This window comes from Crassostrea angulata, chromosome 10 (assembly GCF_025612915.1).
Source record: "Crassostrea angulata isolate pt1a10 chromosome 10, ASM2561291v2, whole genome shotgun sequence".
In the NCBI taxonomy this organism is placed as follows: Eukaryota; Metazoa; Mollusca; class Bivalvia; order Ostreida; family Ostreidae; genus Magallana; species Magallana angulata.
In genome coordinates, this window is record NC_069120.1 from 45,596,418 (window position 1) to 45,614,140 (window position 17,723).

At 32.2% G+C, this 17,723-nt stretch overlaps 1 protein-coding gene across 1 annotated transcript in view; it reads right to left on the bottom strand.

The window, feature by feature from the left end:
- The window catches only part of LOC128168357 (uncharacterized), a 97,645-nt gene that overhangs the window by 59,310 nt on the left and 20,612 nt on the right, over positions 1–17,723 (bottom strand). Inside the window, exons 5-6 of the mRNA XM_052834602.1 lie at positions 1,157–1,393; positions 667–873 (exon numbers count right to left, since the gene is read on the bottom strand). Coding sequence (XP_052690562.1) covers positions 667–873; positions 1,157–1,393 — 444 coding nt within the window. The remainder of the gene's footprint in view (positions 1–666; positions 874–1,156; positions 1,394–17,723) is intronic.

A 17,723-nucleotide genomic window follows, 5' to 3' on the forward strand; every position in this document is an offset into this window, starting at 1 on the left:
AAATCAACTTATATTGCATGGCAATTAGTTTCTAGTCTGTATTTGAATCACGCTTTTTTTATTATATGAATTTTTAGACTTTTCCGACAAGAATTTCGAGAAATCCCATATGAATCAACTTGTGTAATATTTAAAGATAGATTTCAAACAATTTTGAAACAATTCTAAGAATCGTATTGATCCAGGCACTATTGATATCGAACTCTAGTCTCGTTCACCAGACGCTCGGCTGTCTTTGTTAATCTCCGACAAGCAAGAGAGTCTCTCTGCGTCTGGTTGAACGAGATATTTTTTAACTCTGGCGTAGGAACACATAAGACTACAGTCTTTTTTTGCATACAAAAATATCTGAATTGTTCGTATTATATAAAATCTGACTATTTTCAAAGTGTTTATATATAAGTTTTCTTGAAAAACAATGCTTCAGCATACATTACAACGAATATTTCTATTATTTTCAAGAACAAAGTCTTGTCAGCGGTGATGATTTGTGCTTAGGTCCAAACACTGTTTCCTTTTCGGTTTGCCAGAGTAACTGCATAGGAGAGTTGATTAAAATCAACTCCCAAAAAGAAATTTCTAAATGTAAATATATCATAAATAACATTAAACACTATAAAAGCAATTTAAAATTCTTTTCTATTTAAATAAATTTATGATATTTACCATACACGTAAACTTCACAGAGAGTCAGGATCATTTCATCAGTGTTTGGTCCCTCTATAGTTATGGCACTGACAGGTACATCCGGCATGTGTGTTGAATCAAGAACTATTTCCCTGCGGTTATGATTAGGAGTTGGATCAATGTAAATCTCAAGATTTGTTCCATTTTCCGCCTTTCCAAATAATTTAAATCCATTTATGCGTTTTTCTACAAAATGCATTTAAAATTCTATCAGATTAAATTAAAAAAGAATTAATGTTACTCTCCATATATTAGATAAATAGCCCCCCCCCACCTCCCTAAACAATTGTAATACGAACCACCTAAACGTTTTTAACTTGAAAACCAATTGAAAAACATTGAACATTTTTTTTAAAAATGCCTCTTTTTTATTTAGTCTGGGAATGTATCGCTTTTGGTAGTATAATGAAGGACTAATCCCATTTAGTTGCATGTGTTAAATGTAGAACAAATGTGTTTTTATACTTACGGTTATCGTTTCGATTAGCTATCTTGATGGCTATGATGGAATATGCTTTCCCTAAATTCACATTCCATGTTTGGATACCCAGGCGAACTGCTGTATGTGTACAGCTATGATTGCTAAAGTTTCCATTTCCGCTTCCATCAACAGCCTTGTCAGATGTAAATTTTATTATTCTGTTTGAGATTTCTTCAGAGTATATTGAAGACTGATTTGTAGGTTTCCAAAGAGCTACATCTCTACCTGTAGTTAATTATATATATATATATATATATATATATATATATATATATATATATATATATATATATATATATATATATATATATATATATATATATATATATATATATATATATATATATATATATATATAAATCAACTGAAATGGGCTAGCAAAATTTTTTTTTCAGTCTTCGAATTTTCAAATAAATATAAATAATTACAAAAATTGATTTATATAGCTCCAAATCAACTTAAATTGTCTAATTGTTAACGTTAAAATCATTTGAGGTCAATGATTAATTTTTGATATTATATCTGGATCCGGAATTGATTTTGTGATTTTGTGTTTTGATTTATTTTTAGTGCATATTTTAAGTTTATAAAGATTATACAATTAAATAAACATAATGATGCGAACTAATACGAAACAAAAAGATAGAGACATTTTTTTTCCGGTTTTTTGCACCCTCACCCCCCCCCCTAAAAAAATTAAGCGAAAAAACTTAACTCCGAAGATCCTATAAAAGTTAGATAAAAGTTAGATGAGCCCACTTTTGATCTCAGTCTCACTTTCACAAAAGGAACATATAGTTGAAAAGTGAGACTGAGATCAAAAGTGAGCTCATCTAAGTTTTATGGCCACAGGGTCAGATATTTAGCGAAATTTGTTGAAAATAACTCTTTTGATGCGTAAAATTGACATTATATTGTGGCATAAAGATAAATGTTCCGAAATATTAGCTATGTTTTGGTTCGGGTAAAAACGTGAAGAGGGTTCAGCAAGCCTAGCCCTTTGTCACGTTTTTTTAACCCGCCTATATATATATATATATATATATATATATATATATATATATATATATATATATATATATATATATATATATATATATATATATATATATATATATATATATATATTGAAACACAATAAAATCCACAGTGGTCGGCGAGTTATAGATAAAAATTAAATAAGAAAACACGAAAAACGTTCAATATAGCTTAAGCGCTTTCATTTTAAAATCTTCAGAAGCTATACTATTAAGATCACAATTTCCGCCTTTGTCAAATAATAAAATAGCCATTTTCTGACCAATCTTGGAAATTGGGAATACAATAAAACAACTTTGATAAGGGTATTTTTTATTTGACAATTTGATGCCTTTTAGCAAAAACTTCAATATGTAGAACAGAAAAAGAAATCCCTAGGGCAGAAGTTTAAATCTTTTTTTAAATGTGCAAAACTGATACATTTTAAGAAAACTCCCATAGGGTACTATGTTAAAAATTAACAACCTTTTTGGTGACCCCTTAAACAAACGGTGTGGTAAATGTCTTATTTTTCTATCTTAAAATAATAATCATATCGGTACACCACAAAGTCATAAAAGTACTGACATTCCCATTTTTTACTGATAAATTTAGACATTTTCTGACATTGTACTGACATTACTGATAAACTTAGAAAAGTACTGATGTTTTTACTGACGGTACTGAAAAACTTAAAAAAGTACTGACAAACTGAGACAATACTGATGAACTTAGAGAAGTACTGACACTTTTTACTGACGGTATTGAAAAACATAGAGAAGTACTGACAAGTACTGATAAGTACTGACACCATTGTTTTTACTCCCGTTAGAGCTTAAAAGGTGTGACATTGAATTAAATAGTGTATCTTTTAATTATGATAAAAAAATAAACGATTATTAAACTTATTAATAACATTTTCCTTGAATGTCAAATTAATATGTTATTTTATAAGTGAAGGAGAAATTAAGCCTTGCTTTTTTTTAAAAGAAACTGGCGAATTTTATAATATTTATGCTGTTTTGATGATTAATAAGAAAAGAAAAGTCAGTAAAAAATTGGCACTCTTGAGCTAAAGATCAATAAACTTGAACACCCATAACAACATCAAGTCATTAGTATTCAATCTACCCGCATTACCTATGCACGGATTTACGGGGGATTCAGACCCCCCCCCCCCTCTTGCACCCTCTATGGAAAAATCTAATTTCTTTTTTGTATGAATAATAAATATGGCTCAGACCCCCCCCCCCCCTCACCCCACAACATTTCTACTCTTTTGAAATGATTTTGGGGTCCGCGCAATTTACATACTAGTATATTAATGCGCTGTGTTTACCTATGATCGCTGTAAGGTTGAAGCGCTTGGGACATAGGCCGAACGTGTTTTTCAATTATTTTGTCTTTGTGAAATAATATAAATCTAGAAATGAACCCTATCCATCAATTGAAGCTGGAGGAGACTATGTTTTATCTAAACATCTGACTCAACATTGACACAGATCTAGTTAGACTTGTATTTCGATGAACCTCTTATATATTTCATTACATGTTTTGTAATTTGTAAAATAAAAAATAAGTGGAGGACCCATGTAACCTGCCTTAGTGAAAGCGCATAATAACACAACATACTTAGCACGTGCAGATAATCATACTAATCGAAATTATCACCCATATTTTGACTGTTTTGCCTGGTTAAATGATGCATAGAATAACATAGTATCCATGAAATGTCTGTTGATTCTCTTTTGCAGGAAATATATAAGTTAATATCTAAATCATGTTAATCCCAATCGATGATAGTCATTATGTTTTTCCTGATAAATCGAGAGAGAGAGAGAGAGAGAGAGAGAGAGAGAGAGAGAGAGAGTTGATTTTTTCGGAAGGGGGATTAGTTCGGTTCTTGACACATTTAACTTTTCACAGTGTGCATTGTCCAGTTCAGTAAATCATATGCATTTTTGTATAGAATTGTCTTCAAACATGTACATATAAAGCAATGATCGATGCAGTTTTAAATGATTTAATGCGTTGATACAAATGCCGCGATAACGGGTAACGTAAATACACACATGCATGATTTTAAAACAATGTTTCGGGTTTAATATTAGAAAAGATATCATACATTTATTGAAATTTTATTTAAAAAAATTAAAAATATACGAGACCATTTAAGTTTTAATTCATATCACCATGTCAAATGATGTTCCAAATTTAAAACTTTTCCTTTTCATGTTTGAAATTCTTTGAACTGATAAATCAAAATTTTCAGATTCTGTTTTGTTTACTTGGCAAACTGGGGAAAAAGTATTAAGGGGTGTTAAAACAACGTATTGCATTATTTAGCAGTACCGAGCATTCAGATCTTAGGATAATTAATTTAAGAAGTATTTTATTTAAGTATATACTAGTAGATACATTGAAATGGATTGAACAGCAGGCATAATGCCTATTTATGTTCTCTCCAGCAGTCAATGTATTATATGTTTAATTAAATAATTTTATATAAGATATATATACATAATATATTGCAAATGAATTTTGTATAATAGATTAATATTATAAATAGCATTGGAAGGAGGTACAGTGCAAAAAATTAAACAAAACAAATAGCTTATGTTAGGAAAATGAAAGTAAAAAAAATAATGGTTAATTGCTAAGGTTGAAAAAAAAGTATATGTAGTGTAGAGAAAATATGAGAAAGAAAAGAAAAAAACATGTAATAAAAACAAAACAAAAATTGATAACAGAGTAGAAAAAAAAATGGAAAGTTTGGGGGGAGGGGGTGGGAGGGGGGAACAAATAAGCAATAAAAAAATAAAAAGAAGGGAGTGTAAGGAAAGTCAGTGGTACCCATTTTGATACATTTTTTATACAATGTGTACATTTTTACCTATTGACTAACTTAAATCTGTTTGTACTTTTTATGTAAAAATGAATTTTATGTAATAATAGTAAGTTATTTTGAAATGTTAGTTAATCACTTCCAAAAAGTAGATTCTTAGTTGTGATTGGTATGGAATTGTCGTTCATATAATCAAATAGAGATTTTCTTGGGAGGCATATAATGGACAGTGTAAGAAATAATGTTTAGAGTCTTCCACTTCAAGAAAGCACTTCTGACATAGTAGAGAAGCAATAAGGTGGTGTGAGTAAAGGTCAGCATTTATGTTACTACTGTTATTTCTCAACTGACAATGCCAGATATTTTCTAATCTTTTGCCATGGTTAAATAATTTATGCATATTCAATTTTTTATTAAGGTCTTCCGTTTGAGCGATTTTTTAAGGGTTAGTTTGTCAATGCAACTCCACCTAAACTATAAAAGATATTGAGTTCAAATTTTTAGGAATAGTAGACAAAAGATTGTAGTTGTGTATGATATCAATGATATCTGTCTGGTTAGAAAGGCGCCGAAGCTCGCCTGGACCCGAAAATTGAGGTGAAAAAAAAGTCGTAATTTTTTCTGGTTTTCTTTATTATCTCTTTTCTGAATATGTAATGTAAAAAAAGTTTCTATTTACATGAACTTTTCTTTGAAATCAAGAAAAAGGGACTGGCCCCTCAAATAAGGGGACCAAAGGGCTCTAAAGTCTCTAATCTGTAGCCCTTTACTGAGAGATATTTTGTGAAAGGTTATAGAAGCAAATATGTTTATCTCACAGTTATGTATCCAAGCAATGTAATGATTTTATCATGTGTTACGTAATTAAGGGTTTTTAGGGGTCAAAAGTCCAAAATTTTGATCCCCCATATCTCAGAAAGAAAAAATATTTTGAAATGCAATACAGAAGAAAAGTTGTTCAAAATGATGTTCTTAACAATATGCAACCTTCAAAATTTCGTTAAACGGCCCCTATAAGGAGATAAGGGATCGGCCCCTAAAACCTTCTTTCTCATATATCTCCAGAACGGCAACACTTGTTGACATTTTGTGTTTAGAATTAAATGTCCTTTCATTTGATTCCAAGAAAAAGGGGCTGGCCCCTTAAATTAGAGGATCAAAGGGCTCTATTTTTTTTTATCTATAGCCCTTAAATGAGAGCCATCTTATGAAAGGTTATTAAAGCTAGATTAGGTATAATACGTTTATATATCCGAGCAACATAATGATTTGCTCTTGCGTTAGCCAATTAGGATTTTTAGGGACCAGATGTAAACAAGTTTAATCTTTTCAATCTTAATTGGAAGAAATGCAAGTATTTTAAAAAGCAATGTAATAGAACTGATAAAAAGCGATACAACAAAGCATTAGTACTTCACTCATTTTTCCATATCATGTTTTGTTGTCGAAAATCAAAGTCGATGATGTCATATTTTCTTCTAAAAATCGGACGGAAGACCTCCTCATTGCTCGCAACGAGATTGTGTCTAGTTAGGGTCTTCCGTTTCCAACGGAAGACCCTCTTGTTATTCTTCGGTTTCTTTTTATTATTATTTTTTTTCTTTTTCTTTTTTTTCTGACTCCTTTTCGGCTTCATAACTCACAAAGTTGTTAACTTATCTAAAAGAAACTTTCAGGGATAATGTGCAATTATAATGCCTCAAAGATGTTAAAGTTTCTAGCACAACGTCACTTCCGTTTTGACGTTACGTCATTTTTAAACTTTAAAAAACGTCATTTTGTCCGCGACATTTCTCAAAAACGCTTTAAGATAGAGTCTTGAAATTTTCTGTGGTTATGAATTTTGCAATTTACATGTGCAATAAGGCTGGAAATAAAAATCCGTCACTTCCGGCCGAAACCGGAAGTGAAACAAATTTTTCGAAAAAATGAATTTTCTGATCAAATCAAAAATGAATATGTGTTTTATAAAGCTTATCAAGCTGAATCTAACACTGAAATCCGTTTTAAAATCGGACAATGCATTAAAGAGATATCGGGGTTTAAAAATTGATTTTTCCGGAAATTTTGATTCCGCGTCCTTGGTTTAAAAAATAGTGTAATGTTCAAAGTAAAGTTAACTCGTACCAAAAAAAATTGTTAAGTCGTACTTGAACACATTCAGATTTTTTTTTGTTATGTCGTTCTTGAAATCAGGAAGGTTTTTGTTAAGTCGTACTTAAAATCATTCGGATTATGTTAAGTCGTACCAGGAATAATTCGATTGTTTCATCTTTTTATTTTAGTTACTCTTGTTATTGGTTCAAGAGCTCTGCTTCTTACAGGAACTTCCAGCTTTACTTCCGACATTAACGGAAGACCCACTCGTTGCTTTGCAACGAGCTTTGCTCTAGTTATTCCTTTTTTTTCTTTTTCTGACTTTTTTGGAGCGCTGTTTCTCAAAAACTATTCAACCGATTTGCACAAAATTTTCAGGACTGATCAAGCATGATCGGCGCTACATTTAAATAAATTTGCAACTAATAACGTCACTTCCGGTTTCTGATATTGACGATTTTGTAAAATTTTAAGGGTCATTTTGTCCATGCATCTTCTCCAAAACTAATTGAGATAGAAGCTTGAAATTTTCAGGGATCGTAGGCGAATGTATGTAGATGTACCCCATGCTTCCAATTATGAAAATGCTTTAGGCCTCGAAGCTCGCCTGAACCTGAAAATTAGCATCAAATTTTTTCACGAAATTTTCGCACATTTCCTGTAATATCTTATGATGTATAAATATTTTGTTAAAACATTTAATGCAAAAGTTGTTTCAAATTTCACGGGCTTTCATTTGATATCAAGGAAAAGGGGCTGACCCCTCAAATTAGGGGACAAGGGGGGCTATAAAATCTTCTTACAATAACTCTTTATTGAACAATAATTTGTTATTAATTAGGGAGCAAAAATGTTCATTGTACAGCTGTTCATCTTTACAGTACCATATTTTAGTCATATGTTACGTAATTAGGGGTTTCAAGGGGCCAGAAGTTCAAAACTTTGATCATTAATATCTGAAAAAGGAGAACTATTTTGAAAAGCAATGTAGAACAAAATTTGCTCAAAATAATGTTCTATACAATATGCTACATTAAATGTTTTTGTTTATGACCCCGTTAAGGAGTGTAAGGGTCGGCCCCTAAGACACATTTGCACAGATATATCTAGAACGGTTAACATTTCGTGAACACTTGTTGAACAAAATATGTTTATATTTGCAAGACCTATAATTTGATATATCAAGAAAAAGGGGCTGGCCCCTCAAACTAGGGGCCAAGAGGGCTGTAATATCTTCTTACAATAACTCTTTACTGAACAATAATTTGTTATTAATTATAGAAGCAAAATTGTTCATTTTATAGCTGTTTATCTATACAGTATCATACCTAAGTCCTATATTACATAATGAGGGGTTTCAAGAGACACAAAGGAGCTTTTATTAAGCTTACTTTAAAGCTGAAATCCGTTTTAAAATCGGACAATGCATTACAGAGATATTGGGATTTAAAAATTGAGTTTTCCGGAAATTTTGATGCCGCGCACTTGGTTTAAAAAATAGTGCAAAATTCACACTGAAAGTAACTTCTACTGAAAATGATTCGTACTGATCATAAAATTGTATGCAATTGGTAGAGTTTGCAACGCTAAATACAAAACTGAAATTCGTTTTAAAATCGTACGTGTAGATATCGGGGTTTAAATATTGATTTTTCCGGAAATTTTGATTCCGCGTTATTGGTTTAAAAAATAGTGCAAACTTCTCACTGAAAGTAACTCCTGCTGAAAACAATTCGTATAGGTCATGAAACCGAACTCCTGTTTTTAAATGTTAATCAGAGTGTTTATCGAAACAATTTTCTTACTTCGATCGATAATTACGTTGTTAGTTTTTGTTAGTCTTATAAGTGTTAATCGAAATAATTATCGTAGGTCATTTGTTTATCAACCTCCTTCAATAAGAAACCTTTCTCAATACAACATACATCTACATGATATTATCATGATAAAAGCATCACATCACTTAGAAATGCCCTTTAGAAGGGACAGTTTCGAATAAAGTGCCTTTTAATAATTTTTAAAAATTGAGATTTGCTGTACTTGAAGGCTTATGAGTGTTGTAATGATTCATAAAATGAATTTTAATGGTTATCTTTAGTTAGAGGGATGTCTCCTGTTTGAATTGGTATGCAATATAATGGCTCCTAATGTTAAGTGCATGAGAAGCAGGAGTAAATTTTGAAACTTGCAGCTATGACTGTTGTGTTGACTGAACAGTGATATTGCAGGTTATATAACTCGGAATGTAGGTGGATTGGACATTATTTACCTTTTTACTGGCTATGAGAATGTACCAAGTTTATTTCCACCAAGACAGCAACTATATCATGAGGCCAAGCCGATGGAAATAGTTGCTGTCGAGGGGGATAATAATCTTGCTATTGTCCAAATAGTAAATAATTATGTATTTTATTATCCAAAAAAAACTTTATTTGTCGGCAATGCAGAATTTTTTCTATGATAAACAACTCAGAGTTATCGGACTAAGAATTTAATGCAGCGATCGGATTACATCAGAGGTGTTCCTAGTTTGAAAATGAGAGAAATTGAATAAATGCTGCTGGTGAACGGTTTTGATGACTTTTCACCGTGGGCAGATAGCACAAAAACTATTTTACAGTTAGATAGAAAGGCATATTTATCAGCCCGATCTCTGTCAAGATCACTTATCCGGAGCATAGCTTCTCTTTCTTTGGCTCAATCTGGCTCATACTCATCCAGAGTGCCTTTGGGTAAAGGGTTTGCAGTGACCTTGAATCATATTTATAGGCATAAGATTAAGGTAATCGAGTTATGGATTAAATTCTTGTCTTCTTATTTTTTTTCCAACTGAAGTATTTCAAAAACGCTTGCATCGATTGCTTTAAAATTTACAGGTTTTATGGGTATTTAAAAGATCTCTGATATGAAAAAAATTAATTGATGACGTCATCTCATTCGTCACATTTTGACGTTTTTCGCGTTTTAAAAAGTGATTTTGTCCGGATCTTTTCTGATTTGACATTTACAGAGAAGATAAAACTATCATTTTACTTCGGACACTTCCGGTTTAAATTTTCATAATTTTCAGTATTCAAAATTAAACATATGTATCTTACGGTAATTTTCATGCTGGGTACGAAATTAAAATCCGTTTTTAAATCGGACGATGCATTACAGAGATATAGGGGTTAAAAATTGATTTTTTTCCGGAAATTATGATTCCGCGTTCTTGGTTTTAAAAATAGCGTAAAGTTCAACTCGTTCCAAAAATAATTCGATTTATGTAAAGTCATACTTTGACACATTCGGAAGTTTTTGTTAAGTCGTTCTTGGAATCGTAAAGGTTTTTGTTAATTCTAACATAGAATCATTCGTATTTTGTTAAGTCGTACCAAGAATTATTCATTTTTTTTTTATCTTTTTGTTTAAGTTGCTCTTGTTATTGATTTTAAAAACTCTGCTTCTTGCAGGAACATCAAGCTTTACTCTCGACATTAACGGAAGACCAACTCGTTGCTTTGCAACGAACTTTGCTCTAGTTCTTCTTCTTTTTCTTCTAGACGTGTCTTTAAACTGTAATATCTCGCTTGTTTGTCATTAGATTTTATTCAAATTTTCAGGGTTTATTTGAAATGACATTAGCTCACTATAACTTAAAATATTGTGAAATCGCTACTTCCGGTATTGAGTTATTCCCCTTTCAATATTTATTTAGTGGGTCTCGTGTACCTGCAAAGGCTCCGAGTTTATTCGTAGCAAGTAGTTTTAATTTACAAATCTTTAATGTAGACATATTGAACGTTGTCCTCCTAGTTTTACAAGTTTGATTAACCCACGTATACGTCTTAAAAAATTACATCGAAATTTATGTTTCAAAATATGTTAAATTTTGCTTATATCCTTGCTCAAAAACTTTCAAGTTGTAATTTTTTTCTAGACACATATGGAACAAAAGTTGTGCTGACTGTTTAAAGCTTTCATTTGATACCATAAAAAGGGGATAGCCCCTAAAATGAGGGGTCTAAATTCCCTAAAAGTCTTTGCTTCATAACTCTAAAACGGTAAATTTTTCGATATGGGCTTCGCTGCAAAAAATGTTGTTTGTGACTTGATTGATCTCATAAATTTCAAACTGTTTTTGTGTTCGGGTATTGCATAATATGAGGGTAAAAAGTAATACGTGTTGACCAGTACTCGCGGCAATCTGGCCAAGTTAACGAAACTCTCCCTCGCCGCGCCCGAGAAAATTGGTCACCATGGTCGCGGCTAGACTACCTTCCCGTAGCGGTCAGCGGTTATCTAATACACGAGAGTTGCGTCTCTCATTTATGTGTTTATTTAGCCGCGAACTCGAGAATTGTTTTAGTTTTGATTACACATAAAAGTTTATGGACTAAACGATTGGGTGTCAATTAAGAAATCGTTCAGTTAATTAATAAAAGATATGTCATTCTCAATCTAAAGCAATATCAGACTTAAATCAATTGTGAGTTTTAAGTTTAAAATAAAGAACTTCTATTTTATAGAATATGGTCATTATATATATTCAAATCTTCGTAGGTTCTGAGCTGTGCGTGTCTGTGCGTTGTACCTTTACGTAATCTATCCTTCGTCCACGGCCGAGGCGATTAGCCACGGCTGCACTACCTAGCGGTAGCAGTTATCTAATACACAAGATTCGCACGATTCGCAAGATTCGCAAAATTAGATAAATATGAACGTGTTTGAGTTTATATAGCCGTAAATACAAGAACTGTTTTAATTTTATGTTATAAAAATTTGTCCATCTTGTATTTATTTAAATAAACATTTGAATGTAAAAGAATATTAATGAACGATATTACTCAAAATCGGCAACATCGTCAGACAAAGATTAATTGTTGGTATGTATATCTAAAATTTTTACCACCACCTCCGCCCACAAATATTAAATGATGATCATCCCTCGCACATGGCCGAGGAGATCCAGCGCAAGTGGACACGTGATCCGCGGTCGGCTCGTGTTCCTCTACATGTACCTTATCACGCGTTCATGTTTCATATTTTGCACGGACAGAACTATATTTTATTATGTTTTCAACTATTATATAGGTTTAAGATGAAAAGATAAAATTTTACTTGTACAGTTGATTAAGCATTGATTTAATTATACAATAGCGAACAAGGTAGTTTAAAAATCACATCAAATTATAATCAAATTTCCATGTTACATGTTTGCGGTAGGTGCTAGCACGATAAAATAATGTCCTGAATTGTCCTGAATTGACGCATTCGATGATTATTTTAAAGAATATTCACATAAGTTTTAAACTTCGAAGTCAATCATCTTCACATTAAAAATGTGATATCGTAACCTGAGAATGTGGCTAATCTTCAATAGTTATGAACAGAATAATTCATAATATATTATAATTAAAAGTTTGAAGTCAAAGGAAATTTTGTTCATGGAAATACGACTACATTATGCAATGCAGTCGATCGCCATAGAAATCATCAAAGTACTGCAAGTGTCGACAGATTTCTTATTTCTTTGAAAGACCATGATAGTTCACTTGACTTGCAGACTATAATATAGCGACATACAATGTATCTGCCTCCCAAAAATATATGCGCTTCTCAAAGTTACACTAAAGTGAGATAGATTTGCGTTATTAGGGATTTTATTTATTGCTAATTGTATGAAAATTGATAAAAAAAAAAGCCTTTTAATTGAAGTTGTGTATTATGAGGTTGTAATGCAACTTTATTTACTTACAAGGTTAGCTACAGCCAGTGGAATACTAATTTTAGGTGAACAATGAATACCTAATATATTAAAATACAAGATAAATAGTTTCCAGAACTAAAATACAATGCATGTGTATATGAAATTTGCACCCTCATTTGTAAGGCTGTAGGTGAGGAGATAAAGGTGTATCGATGTACATACAATGTACAGATTCCGGACCGTGGCTACAGACGATATCCATGATAGTCTTTTAATACATCAATACGCAGTTTGATCTAGAAACTGACCAGTTTCATAACTTCTTTGAATTTCTCTAAAACGGACCGTCTAATTCCTTCACAGAATTTAAATTAATGCAAGCGCAATTGAAGTTATTTTCAATTTAATTAGTCAACCCACTGACATAAAAAAATAAGGATTTTGCATATTATTGCATCGTCCAGAGAAGTAATATTCATTTCTGTAAATAACTATAAAATATTTAATTCACGTTACAACGTGGTGTCTCTATGAAACAGCACCATTTGGTGTAAAATTTAGATGCTCGCTTTTGTATAAATTCTCCCGCTGATCTTTTTTTTAAGCTGATAATATATTATTTTGAATGTCCAAGTCTACTCGTATCATTAAAAAATATCAGACGACACACATTTCCCTATAGAAAAGTTCAGAAATGCCATCAACTTTGACTAATTACTAATTTTTGTCAGCACGTAACAATTCTAAACTTGTACATAATCTTAAAAAAATTAGAAAGATTTAAATAAAGAAGTTATCTTAGATAAAAAGGTTACGTGTTTTGTAGGCAGGTTCGGTTTAAAAAAAAACACATCATGACATGAATCATGAGTACATACTGTTTATAACAATGCTTGCTACCCTTTGATTTAACTCGCAATTAAACATCTCATTTTTTAAAGAATTTTTTTTGAAAGGATTACACAAACTGTGTTCGACAAATTATTTTTCTTAAAACATTTTCTTCCTTTCTTTTTCAAAACACGTGTTATATACAGGCTTTCAATCACAACACGTTTTTAAAACAAAAGCAGAACTGAAAGTTTAGTCATTATAATCGTTTGACACCATATCACATGTTTTCAACCCGCAGTATCAACGGAAGACCTACTCGTGGCTTTGCCACGAGCTCTGCTCTAGTTATTAATATTTTTGATCTTAGGATGTGTGTGTAAATACAAGTAAACGTGTGTCTGTCACCTCATTGTTCCCAATCTCGTTACCGTGCACTGCAAATTTTCGGGGTCATGTACTTGTGGTATACCATTACCACTGTGAATATATGGTATCGTGTTAATCTCTAGTTATTGTGATTCGTGTCTCCATTTATAGAACACTCTTCATTATAATTGGGTTTTAAACATTGGGCTTGGAATCATTGATGTTTTCTTAACAATTTTTTTCGGAGGGTTCACGTCAAAATTATAATTCATATTCCACAGGATGAATGACCATCTTTAAGTCCTCCTTAAAGATAGCTTAAAGGTGTTTAAAGGTAGCTTAAAGACGATCTTTAAGCAACCTTTAAGCTACCTTTAAGCTATAAGTATTGCTTAAAGGTGGCTTAAAGAAAGCGTAAAGATGGCTTAAAGGCAGCTTAAAGACCATCTTTAAGCCACCTTTAAGCCACCTTTAAGGACAACTTATAGGTCCTTAATGTCCAAACTTCTTTAAGCCACCTTTAAGCCACCTTTAAGCTACCTTTAAGCCACCTTTAAGCCATTAAAGAAAATTTAATTCAATATTGTGCTTAATTTCCAACAAAATGTATTAGCTTTATGAAAGAAAAGGTATTAAAACGGTTTTTGTTCTAGAAAGAAAAATGAAAAAAAAAACAAAAAAAAACCGGCCACGGCGAGAATTGAACCCGGGACCCTTAGTTTACTAGCATCACCACACATCCTCTGCGCCACGGCAACTTACATATATATGAGCGTTTTTATATCCTATATATCAGTGAATATTGAATCACTGTATTGAATGTGTTTACTTGAAAAGATTTTGACAAACCATTCAGTTTGTAACAATCAATTATATCTAATTTATAAATTACATGCATGCATGTATTTAGAATGAAATACGGAACTTGGTCTTCAGTGAACAAAAATATATTATACCTAAATGGAAACTGTTAGGTTCACTATAGTAGGCTTTCTTAGTTAATAAATTTAAACCGAGTAGATATACGTTCATCTAATTTATAGCTATAAAAATGTAAGAAAGAAAATGAAATCATTTCTTTTATTAAATGCATTGATACTATTAGGGTATTTGTTCAATTTCCCGCAATTTCCCGGTTTTCATGATCGCGGCGCCGTTCCAATATGTTTAAATATTTACATGTAATTGTATGTACATGTACATGATTTTTAAACTATCAATTCTATAACAAACAAAATTACCAATTACCGGTGACGTATTTACTGCATGTGGCAATTGCAAATGACTTGTACATACAATTGTATGATGTGCCAGGCCGGGTATATTTGACATATTTACCCTTATACATATATTTAAATAATCAACCCCTATTTATGATCACCGGTACATTAATTAATTAGCCTCAAGATTTTATTCTTACATACATGTATCGTTAATTTGTAGACGTAACATCTTTGAAACCCAGAGCTAGGATATAATACTTTGAAAATGAATTACAAATGTAGATTAACTTTTATTCACTAGACTTATCGTATACTCGTACATACTAAGATTCAACGCCTTTAGAAACCCTGACGTGCACCTGGGCACACGACACACCTGTTGTGTATATCTTGTATATTCTGTGTTAGTTCCAGGGGTTTTCTTAAGTTGGACAAACAATAGACTTTAATTAGATATACACAAACATGCACCTGGGCACACGACACAACTGCTGTGTATATCTTGTATATTCTGTGTTAGTTCCAGGGGTTTTCTTAAGTTGGACAAACAATAGACTCTAATTAGATATACACAAACGAACAAAACTATGTCTAGACAAACAAAGCAGTAATATCCTGCCCGATATAACAAAGGCAGTTGAGAGTCTTTTCATCTTTAACATGTATCTAGCAGATCTAGAGTTAGAAATAATGAAAATTGAAAAATAAAATACAAACCTTAAACCGATTAACAAATTAAATCATGCATTTTTGGTTCATTATCTTTATTTTGTTTAATAACCGGATGAACTGAGAGAGAGAGAGAGAGAGAGAGAGAGAGAGAGAGAGAGAGAGAGAGAGATATTTTTTCACCGATTAATTTATAATAGGAAACAAACATACTTTAATTAGTTTTATGCACATATTAAGATACAGAGACTGCGCTCATACCTACAATAATTTTGAAACCCCCCAAAAATTATAAAGAATTTTATAACGGCAATCTGTGTCCATCAGAGCGGTGCTGATGATAGCGATCTGTGTTTAATGGAGCGACGATTAAAACCGCCTGGAACACCCCCCCTTCCTTGGAAATTATATTATCACTCGGATGACCCCCTCCCATCTCTATAAAAGAGCTTTTGCATTTAATATATGTTTTTATTGTTCAGCTTGATCAATATTGACTTAAAGGCCACTTAAAGAAAGTGTAAAGGCAGCGTAAATAGAGCGTAAATGCCACTTAAAGATGCTTAAAGGTGGCTTAAAGGTGGCTTAAAGGTAGCTTAAAGAAGTTTGGACATTAAGGACCTATAAGCACTTGCTTAAAGGTGACTTAAAGGCGGCTTAAAGGTTGTATAGCCTTTAAGCTCCTTTAAGTCACCTTTAAGCCACCTTTAAGGACTTGCTTAAAGATGGTTTTTCGCCCTGTGTTCAGGGCATGAAATTTTTGAGGTCACTTACTAGGGGTATATCACAACCACTGTGAATATATGGTGAAGTGGTCTTCTCTAGTTTTTGAGGATTGGGATAATTAGCGATTAAAAAGTGAACTGCGTTCTAGATGTATGATATTCGGGTTTTTCAGCAATTGAAAAGTGAATTGCGTTCTAGGACGCAGTTACAAATTCAAAATTTATAATTCATGTTTATGGCCTGAAATTTTCAGAGTCATCTGCTGGTGGTATACCATTACCACCCTGAAAATATGATGAAGTGGTCTTATCTAATTTGTGAGATTCGGGCTTATATACAATTGAAAAGTGAACTGCGTTCTGGAACGCAGTTTGCAATTTAAAATTAATATTTTAGCCTGAAATTTTCGGGGTCATCTACTTCTATTATACCATTACCAATGTGAATATGTGTATCGTGGTAATCTCTAGTTATTGTGATTCGTGTCTCCATTTATAGAACACTTTTCATTATAATGGGGTTTTAAACATTGGGCTTGGTATCATTGATGTTTTCTAAACAAGTTTTTTCGGAGGGTTCACGTCAAAACATGACTGAGGGAATAAAAATCCCAATGTTTCTTTTGTGTTTTTGCGGGTATTCATTTGGCTCGCCTTAGGGACTGATATAAAAGAGATGAAAAACATTTTGTTGGGTGTATGACTTTTTTTGTTTTGTAAAACTGACGAGATCATTTGAATTTTTACGTCAGTTGTTCGGGCGGGGGTTCGTGATATCACCAGATGGTATAATTAACAATACTGGTTTATCGTATTGTATCTATTTCATATTTAAATGGTTTTTAGAGTTGCGGATAATGAAGGGGTGCTACATCTCCCACCCCATCCCTGTCCTTTTGAAAACCCCCTTCCTCAAAAAATAAAGAAAATAGAGGGCGACAAAGGGAAAAGAAAATCAACCAGACATGTAAAAAAAAATCCTTAATAACATATATATACATTTTACATCAGTAGGGGTTTGCTGTAAATTTTAGTTGTAATGTCGGTTTTAAACAACAAGTACGGGAACACGAATACGATGCTTATTTCA